The sequence below is a fragment of the Arachis ipaensis genome, chromosome B1, assembly GCF_059453495.1.
Source record: "Arachis ipaensis isolate K30076 ecotype BB chromosome B1, ASM5945349v1, whole genome shotgun sequence".
NCBI lineage: Eukaryota > Viridiplantae > Streptophyta > Magnoliopsida > Fabales > Fabaceae > Arachis > Arachis ipaensis.
This window is the reverse complement of record NC_142436.1, coordinates 152,403,678-152,413,545: the sequence shown is the minus strand read 5'-3', so window position 1 is coordinate 152,413,545 and position 9,868 is coordinate 152,403,678. Positions and strand designations below refer to the sequence as shown.

The following is a 9,868-nucleotide window of genomic DNA, read 5'->3' as shown; positions in this document are numbered from 1 at the left end:
GCATGCTGAAGAAAGGGCCAAAGGGGTACGAACCCTAGTCTCACCCACAGACCCACTCACCCCTCTCCTCTCGAGCCTCCACAGTCCACTCTCACCTCTCGCTCTCAGTTCTCACGTCTCCGGTCTCCACCTCGAGCTTCCGGCGCAACTTCCGTCCAGCCACCACCACTGTTCGCGCAGCCACGCTCCATCGCCATGTCAGCCCTCGAAAATCGCAGCCACCGCCAGCGCCACTTTTCGTCGCGCAGTTAGGGACTGCCGGCGCCAGCTCTGTTCAACCCTGCCACCCCTTCAGCCACCTCTTGCCAGCCACTGTCCCTATCCCCGCCAGCTCTGCATTTTTCCAGACTTCCAGCTTCTAACCCTAGGTATGAATTTTGTTTTTTTGTAATATTACACTCACAACACCAATACTCTGCTTCAAACTCTGCAATTTCTGATTTCTATTACAATAAGTAACTATTTGATTTGTTAGTGGTTTGAATTTTTTCATAGACTGAATTAAAGTTACAATAGTTATGTTCTCTTCTCTATCACATTATATCAAGCTTTGAATTCTCTTATTTCGTTTTAATTTTACCGCACTCAACATGTTTGATGAAATGCTTTAACCATATTTCTGGTTGGTTTTATAATTGGATCTTAGTAATTAGGAAATTTTAGCTGCACAAATAGCATCTTTGCAGAAAATATATTAGCATGATGATTCCACTTGCATTAGTGTTCTTCTGGTAAATTTTAACTGTTATTGTGAACTTGTTTGCTAATTGTTCTTGTGTCGTTGTTCTGTTATTCTTCTGTTTCTTTTAATTTTTTTTTTTGTTGTGCTGTTCTTGAACTTGTTAAGTTGATAATTTGCTAAATTGTTGGGCTGCTTTTGTTTTAATTTGCTAAATTGCTAGGTTGCTGGGGTTTAATTTGTTGGATTTTCTATTTAGGTCTTGTTCTTGTTTATTTGGTAAATTGTTGTTGTGTATTTATTGTTGTCTTTGAGATTATTGCTGGATATTGGTGATCATTGATTTATTATATGCTTCATGGTTCCATTGTTTTCTTCTTCTCAAGGAAAAAAATTCTGTTTTCATTGTTTTGTTGATTGTTTATTTTGTTTCAGAAATCAATTTCTTGTGATCAATGCTCAAACTCTGAATGTTGTTTTGCTGTTTTTGTTTTGTTTCAGAAATTAATTTCTTGTGATCAATGCTCAAACTCTGAATGTTATTCTATTTTGTTTTAAGGCTGTGTTTGGAAGAGGTGATGATTTCTGAGTGTTGTTTTGTTTTTGTTTTAAGGCTGTATGTTGTGTTCAATTTTCATTTTGTAGAAAATTCTGAGGTATATAAGAATTAAGAAGGAAGACTATTTCAATGGTATTACCCTGTTGATTCTGGTCTGCTACAAGCTTGAACATAGAATTGAAGAGAGAAACCCTCTATTATTTCATCATTGACCTATTTTTGGCATTGTATATCATTGTAGTTTGTTTATTCATAGAACTAGTTGTTTATGATACTCTTTTGAAGTAAAAAAATGCAGTAGAAGAGTGTTCAGACCTAGTTGCTCTATTCACTAAATTTTTATAGAATCCGGTGTTTATTATAAAACGGTTTTTTCGATTGAACTACAGTTAAATCGGTTGAACCAATAAATCAATGAACCAATAACTAGAGCGGTTTAATGATTGGTTCAGTTGTCAGAACCTTGGTAAAAACAAGCTACGAGCTTACTACCCTGATACCCTGCTTCTGTGAGTTGAGTTTTGCTTTGAATCTTTTGAATTTGTTGCGAACGGAATAGCAGATATAGCTTCGAAGTGACAACTGAAGATGACAGTCAAATGGTACCATCGCCTTCTCTTCCATCTGCGTTTGAAATTTTTTTCTCTCATAAAATATTAATTTCTTTTTTTTTTTAATCGATAGGATTCTTCACTGGACTCCAACCCAAGGATCCGTCGTCAATAGCCAAATCCTGAACGAGATTTCGCAGTGCGTCGAGAGCTTCAATGCCGTCAAAGACGGAAGGTGGAAGGCTACCCTCACTTTCTACAGACCCAATTTGCGAGGTTTTTTTAATTTTTATTTAACCCCCTTTCGCTCTCTTGTTCTCTGGAACCCTAACGTTACGATTCTGATTGGCGCCGTAACTTGTAACAGACCCAACGATTCCCAGCGAATTCCCGCGTGATTTTCTGGGGATTTCGCTTTTGGAGCAGCCCAACAAATACTACTTCATAATTCGCGGTAACAAAATAATCCTCGAGGCTGATTCTACTATCTTGACTATAATGGAGAAATTGCAGTCTTATAAATCCAAAGTTGCTCTTAATTTCGAGGTGAATTTACTCATTTATGGTTGTTGTTATAACTGTCTCTGTGGTTTGTTGCTTAATATAATGATGGTGCAGGGAGTGCAGTATAAAATGGGTGACTTTCAGATGAAGGTGGTCAAAGTTGTTCCCAATCAAGGTGAAAGTCTCAGAGGAATTTTGATTGAGGTAACCACTTCTCAATTTTGATTGCAGAATTTTAGTTTATAAGCTAGTTGACCTGATAGTGAAGATACATGTTGTGCTACTTGGATTTTATCAATATGATTATCTCCCTAACTTTTATTGTTAAGTTTGAGGGAACCCGAAAACATACTTGTGTAGACATTTAATTAAGTCAAATTTGGCCTATGCTTTCTGCAGATTGAGTATCTCCCTATCTCATCAATCGAAAAAGCCAAGCCAATTATGGAAGAATTTCTTGAGCTGTGGCGAGAAGTCATGTCTAAAAAATCATTACCAGGGCATTTCTCGCAAGCAGAACCACATTTTGCAGAGTATAAGCTTCCCGACAATTATACCTCACAACATACAGCTATCCAGTATGCTGCTGCGTTAGCCCAACTAATTGCATCAGCACAGTTAAGGGGCTAGGAGGATTCCTAGGTATCTGTCCTCATATGTTAGTTGAAAGTTGAAAGTCTTCATCTTTCCCTTGAGGAACAGCAAATTGTTCTAACCTTGATTGTATTTAGCTGGCTGAACTCCGACACCCAGTGGCGGCGTGATTGGATTCCACTCAACGAAGGAGACTGTGGTGATGCTCATATTGCTTTGCACTCGTTAAAGGGAACACATGTTCCACTTCTTTAGCGAACTCAAAACAAAATGAAAATATTGTAACTGTACGAGTCATTTTTGTTCTCACTTTTTGTCTGCCAAAGTATTACAGCTATTGATCCTTATCTTAATATCTTATACCTATTGTTCACGTAGTGTTGTTATTAGTTATATATCAGTCTTGAATCTTGATTGAACGGAAGAGAGAAGAAAAAACTGGCTTGGCAAAATCTCGACTACGAACCAAACTAGCAATAACCAATAAGTATATTAAGAGAAAATATACTTGAAAAGGTCATGCACATTTCCTCACAGCTCTATTTACAACCGCTCTATTTACAACCGGTATTCTTATATCAATTCATTTATTCAATAACTCTACGAACGAGTTATAGTTCAAAAAGTATAATCTCTCCCATACTTTCGAGTCTCACCCTTAACTTTAGAAAAAAACAAAAAAATGACTCAAATATAAAATTACTTTTTAACTTTAACTAAAAAAATAAAAGTAGTTATTCCATAACTAAAAATAAAAATAAAATAAAATTACAATCGTGACATCTTTTTTTTTCTTCCCTCGTTTTGGGTCTTGCCGTCTTGGACTCTGAAATGATTTAGATTAGTAGTTTTGTTTAAACAAAAAATAGATTTGAAGTTGTTTGCGGCCGAGCAGCGAACCCGCCAATTTTGGGCCTATAAAACTTGGTAACTGACTGATACTGAGAGGCCGCATTCTTTGCCGTCAGGTCTCGTGTTTTTAAATTCAAATAGTCTCTTACTCGCAGTGGCGGCTCTGCCTCAAATCATTTCTCTACTTTGCGATCTAATGGATTCAAACCGTTCAAATAATGCCCCAGGAAGGAAGGTTTGTTCCTTTCATACTCTTCAATCAATATATATCCAATGCTCCAGGAAGGAAGTTTTATTGCGAAATATGCTTCTTCATGCTTGTAGGTTAAATTCGCACCAAAAGCGCCACCTCGCCGAGCGCCAAAGAAAGAAGTTAAAGCGTATGTATTGTTTGTTTGGAGAATAATTTTTGTTATTCGGTTTAATCTGATGTCACTTTGATTTTTTTTTGTTTCTGTAGTGAACTGGCCGAGGATCATGATGCGGAACAGGCCAAGGATTTGCTTCGGCGCTTCAATGTGTGTTATATGATTGACATTGGATTACTCGATTTTCTCTGACTTGAAATTCTCTTGTTGATATTCTCGTGATCTTTGTTTCAGGAAAGTGCCATGAATGGCAGGCACAAGGTTGAGAAAAAAGGTTTAATATGTTACTCCTCTTGATTTTGAAGTTCTTTGATCCCAGTTTCTTCAACTTTTTGTATTTTAAGCATTGATTTCCTGCTTCCATCATGTTAAAGCTGTGTTTGATTGTTTTGTGCTCATCATGAAAACCGGTTCTGATTTTCTATGAATTTGTTAAGAAACTGACAGTCCACGCAATTGTTTCAATCATTTAAATTAATAATGCTGGATTTACTTATAAAATAAACGTGGAGACTAACATTGTAATCTGTACCAGAAGTTATAGAGAGACATTTATTCGTGTAGAAGAGTCAATTTTGCTACTCCTGTACTTCATTATCTTTGTATGGGATTATGTGTTTATTCGATAGGGACTAGCAATTATAGAATATATTTGCAAGACATATGAAAAGCTACTACTAAAAATTAAAATAATTCCTTCTTAGGGGAAAATTTTCTACTTTTCATTTGAACTCAAAACAAGTTTTATCTGCTGAGATTTAGCTTTACTCTCACAAATGATTCTGTAATTCCTATATAAGTTCCTAGCACTACAATAATTAAAATTAAAATTGAACTTGGTCAATTTGAATATTTACTATGAAGCATCTAGTTTGTCTATGTTGAGAGTGGAGATCACATATTTGATATAACGATGGCTGATATAATTTCATTTTCCCTAAAGCAGGGGTAGCATTATTCTTTTTTGTTTTCTAAAACTGTATTGTTTATATTTGTGATTTGCAGTGTCAGCTTCACAGATTGCCTTTGGTTATGGAGGCGAAGCAACATCCTTCAAGCCATATCGCAATCCCAGCAGTGGCAGTGACAATTCTGCATTCAGTGGTATGCTACCACCAATGCATTTCAATTTAGTAGTTTGCTTACAAGTTTTTGTTTTGCACTTTGCTGCAAGAACCTTCCTTACATTAATCATACTTTGTTGATGCTTTAACCACAGGTGTGAGAGAGAAAGAATACAAAGAACCATGGGTACGTGCACTGAGTGCATAAAGTTGCAGACTTATGTACTTTTTTCTTTCTTTCCTCTGTGAATGTATCTGATGTATTTGGTGGTGTAATTGTGCGTGCTTGTTGAATTACAGGACTATTACAGTAATTATCCTGTTACACTCCCATTGAGGAGGCCTTATTCAGGAAACCCAGGTACATTCCAAAAACTATCTTTGGAGAAAGAAAAGAAATTTAGTAAATTACAATTGATGGAATCTTATGTATGATTGGAATTTTTTTATATCAACGACTAGTCCGTTTAGTAAAACAATTTCTAAGAATCCCGAGGTTTTACTTAAGTTACATGCCTACATTCATATATCAATAGTATTATGAATCAACTATTCATTGAAATATATTTTTCGCTTCCACTAGTGACACGAATTTATTTCGCTATCACGCTGCATATCAAGAGGCTTTACCTATGCATATTGTTTTGATAGAACTCCTTGATGAAGAGGAATTTGGGGAGGCTGCAGAATCCAGAACCTTCGATGAAAATTCAACAAATCCAGCAAAGGAGCTTGGCCTTTTGGTAAGTGAACTGAAACTTATGAAATTGAATTTATTAATGATTATAGTAGTTTTCTGAAGAGCAATTTGATGGTAGGAGGAAAACCCGGAGACAAGTGTGTTCTTGATCCAGTTACCAGCAGCTTTGCCAGCGATTAAAGGATCAGCTTCTTCTGGAGGCCAAGATGGCAGTGAGAGCTCTTGTAAACCTCAAGGATCCATGAAAAAAGTGAAGCCCTGTAAGTTGAATGAACTACCACCTGGCCTCATGGGCAAAATGCTTGTATACAAGAGTGGTGCTATCAAGCTGAAGCTTGGCGATACACTTTATGATGTAAGTATTGCATTCCCTATATAAATTGCACGATATAATCTTGGTGTTAGTTTTTCAATTCTTTTCCTTAATTTTCAAGTATTGAATGTACTTTGATAAGGCGTTGAAAAAACTAAGCATGGTCGAATTCCAAAGTCATGTGATATAGATGCTCAGTGACACAATGTTACTGAATTGATTCCAAAATGGTTGCAGGTTTCCCCCGGTTCAAATTGTACATTTGCTCAAGATGTTGCTGTTATGAATACTGCTGAAAAACATTGTTGCGCAATTGGGGAGATCAGCAAGCGTGTCACTGTAACTCCAGATATAGATGACATGGTAGAAAATCTCACATTCATTCGAGTATCCGAAAATGATCTTCAATCTCTGACGTCTCCCCCTTTGTATTTGCGCAGATTAGTGTGACTCGTTGGGTGAAGCCTCCTATTGGTAAGGTGAAGCTGAATTGTAATACAAGTCTATCCCTGGCGATGGTGGAATCCAAGGAGACGGGGAAACTCGAGGCGAGGAACACAGCTGGTTTTGGGGCCGTTTTGAGAGATGACAAAGGAGCTTGGTTTAAAGGTTGTGCTGGAAATCTTCCTCCTGAGTGGTCGGTCTGTCACCGTGAGATCTTTGCCATGTGGACAGGTCTTCGTCTTGCTTGGGATTGTGGTGTGAGGGATGTTGTTTGTGAGACTGATTCGCGGGAGGCCTTCATGGCAGTGCAGCAGCACCCGGAGACGGTGCAAAGAGACTATGATGACTTGTTGATGAATATTCAGGAAATGCAGAGTAGAAGTTGGAAGGTAGAGTTTAATCTAGTGTTGAGGGAAGCTAACAATGTTGCTCATCTGCTGGCCGAGAAAGGAGCAGAGGGTAGTGAGGATAGTGTGAAGTACGTGGAGTGGCTGCGACCTTTGAATTTCGTTCTGGATGCTGTCCGTCGTGATTCTCAAGCCTCTTGAGCTTGGTATTCAGCTTTTTTCTTTCTTTTCTCTTCTGTTTTTGATAAATACAGAATGTAGATGTTGTCTATTTCTAGTTTTGTTAATTGTTTAAGCGAGTGGTGAAGCATTTATTAGTTGAACAGACTATGGCTTTGTTTGGTTTGAAAGAAGTGGAGGGAAAATAGAGAAGAGAGAAGACAAGTTGCAAATTTTAGTGTGTAATTTATGAGCATGTTTTGGCACTTCTCTTCTTTCCTTTCTATTTCTCCTCCATTTCTCTTGAACCATACAAAACCTACATGTTTAGTATTGATTACATTTTCATGTAAAAATAATCAATAAATTAAAACTCTATATCTAAGTCATTTAACCAACTGAATCCAACCAAGTTATTTATAACATGCGCACATCTTTCTTTGTGCTCCTATGCTACATCTTTCTTGTTCTCCTTCTTTTTTTGTTATTTTTCTCTTTTGTTATCATAATCATCAACACGACTTCCTCATCGTCATCCCTCTCTTCTTTTTTCTTTTCTCATTGGAATTTTCTCTCCTCCTTCCTTTTCCTCCTTCTCCTCCATTATTTTCATCATCATGATCATCATCATTATAGTTATCGTTGTCTTCTTCTTATACGTATCCTCGTTCTCGTTATCGTCGTTATTGTTATCATTATCGTCAAATTTTTACAATATTGATGATGTTGCCTTATCCAAAATTGATTTGGATGTGATTTTGTTGAATAATTGAATTATCAACAAAATCACATCCAAATCAATTTTTGTTGATAATTCGAAATTTCGGTGTATTTCTGAATTAATTGAGGTGCATTTGTCCTCGTTCACTTGGATTTGATGTAATTAGGTCATCGAAGGTAATTGTAGTGATTTTGATGTCATTTAAGTCATATCGATGATATTGTCTGATCCAAAATTGATTTGGATGTATTTTTGTTCATGATCCAATATTGTTTGTGTGCTTATTTTCGAAGTGAATTTGTGTGTCGCAATCGTTATTTAAGTAATTTCGGTATATTTATGAGTTAATTGAGGTGTATTTCGGTGTTATTTTTCTGATAAATTCTGTACAATTCAAAACTCTTTCTCTTCATCTATTTCTTTTCATCTTCTTCTTATTTCATTTTCCTATAATTCTTCTTGTTTCACTCTCGTAAGAAGAATAAAACCATGAAAAAGAAAAAAAATAAAAAAAAAAAGAAGAAAAAACAAGAATAAAAATTGTTCTTCTTTTCTTGTTCATCTTTTCTTTCCTATTTTACCTACTTATAATTCTTCTTATTTTACTCTCTTAACAAGAATAAAAAAAAATCAAACAAAGAAAAAGAAACACATAATGCTGCAAAATCACTTAATAGATTTGGATATACTTTTGTTCATGATTCAATCTTGTATGTACACGTTTTCGAACTGAATTTGTGTATCGTCATCATTAAGTAATTTCAGTAAAAAAATTAAGAAATTTATGTATTATTGTTAAGAAATTTCGGTGTATTTTTATTCTGATAAGTTCTGTATAATTTAAAATTCTTTCTCTTTTTCCTCCTCATCTTCTAGTGCTTTTTCTTCTTCCTTTTTATCATCATCATCTTTTTTTTCTTGTTTTGCTCTCTTAACAATGATAAAAACAAAAAAAAATCAAATAAAGAAAAAGAAAAAACTCATAATGATATGAAATTACTAGAAAGAGGATGAATCTAAATTCATTCAACTAAAAGAAAGAAAGAAATTACAAGAAGAAGAAGAAGAAGAAGAAGAAATACAGCATTAAAAGAAGATATTTTTGTGCTTTTGTAGCAAAATTTCAGTGTAAATACTAAGAAATTTATGTATTATTATTAATAAATTTCGGTGTATTTTTATTCTGATAAGTTCTGTATAATTCAAAACTCTTCCTCTTTTTCTATCCTCATCTTCTGCTACTGCTTTTTACTCTTCATCTTCTTCTTCTTATTTCATTTTTTCATAATTCTTCTTGTTTTACTATTTGAAGAGGAATAAAATAAAATAAAATAAAAAAAATAAATGTTATAAAATTACTAAGAAGAAAAGGAGGAAAAAAAAAAAAACACAATAATAAAAGAGTAGCGATGGAGAGAAAACAAAAAAAAAGAAGGAACATGATGAAAAAAAAAAAGGAATGCAAAAAAAAGAAGAAAAAATGCAAAAAAAAAAATTTGATATGTTTGCGTTAGTAAAACACGCATGTAATTAACGATTCGTAATATTCTTACATGAAGATATTATCATTAAAATAGTCAACTAACAACCGATACCAAGCAAAAAACTCAGTAATTAATGATTTTGTAACAAAATTATTTTTTTAACAATAAAAATTAGTGAATGTATGTTTGATTTTTTTGAATATTAAATAATTTATTTCTTAATTAAATAAGAATATAATTTAGCTTTTATTTCTTAAAATTCTAAAACAAAGTAATCTTTTTGCTATATTATTTTTTAGGAAAATAAAATTATTTAATAAGTATTAGATATGAATACTATCTTATTTGATTTTCTAAAATATTAAATACCAAGTTATCAAATTTATTATTATTAATTTATTCAAAATAAAAATTATTAAAGACAAATTTGAGATATTACTCGAAAATAGAAAAAGGAATACTTACAACAGTGTGAATTTTTACTCTATTGTCGTATTAATAGAAAAAGATAGTCAACGATTCACTGAAT

At 34.3% G+C, this 9,868-nt stretch overlaps 2 protein-coding genes across 11 annotated transcripts; both read left to right on the top strand.

Annotated features, from left to right (window-relative positions):
* Positions 1 to 3,260, top strand: LOC107643567 (mediator of RNA polymerase II transcription subunit 20a). Of its 10 annotated transcripts, none has more exons than XM_088502330.1 (7): positions 1 to 368; positions 1,691 to 1,840; positions 1,923 to 2,065; positions 2,157 to 2,335; positions 2,408 to 2,497; positions 2,693 to 2,935; positions 3,025 to 3,260. In XM_088502330.1, the coding sequence occupies exons 2-6, from the start codon at positions 1,827 to 1,829 to the stop codon at positions 2,921 to 2,923; spliced, it is 657 nt and encodes a 218-aa protein (XP_088358456.1). In that variant the 5' UTR covers positions 1 to 368; positions 1,691 to 1,826; the 3' UTR covers positions 2,924 to 2,935; positions 3,025 to 3,260. The 10 variants fall into 10 exon arrangements, with proteins under 10 accessions (XP_088358456.1, XP_020963217.1, XP_016202743.1 ...); XM_016347259.3 differs by having other exon boundaries at positions 3 to 368; positions 1,628 to 1,840; XM_088502329.1 differs by having other exon boundaries at positions 24 to 368; positions 1,325 to 1,840.
* Positions 3,261 to 3,838: 578 nt separating this feature from the next.
* Positions 3,839 to 7,583, top strand: LOC107643561 (RNA polymerase III RPC4). The gene is made up of 11 exons (XM_016347242.3): positions 3,839 to 3,974; positions 4,064 to 4,119; positions 4,200 to 4,257; positions 4,342 to 4,381; positions 5,113 to 5,211; positions 5,327 to 5,358; positions 5,472 to 5,532; positions 5,823 to 5,914; positions 5,990 to 6,226; positions 6,422 to 6,547; positions 6,625 to 7,583. The coding sequence occupies exons 1-11, from the start codon at positions 3,936 to 3,938 to the stop codon at positions 7,174 to 7,176; spliced, it is 1,392 nt and encodes a 463-aa protein (XP_016202728.1). The 5' UTR covers positions 3,839 to 3,935; the 3' UTR covers positions 7,177 to 7,583.
* Positions 7,584 to 9,868: the final 2,285 nt, after the last annotated feature.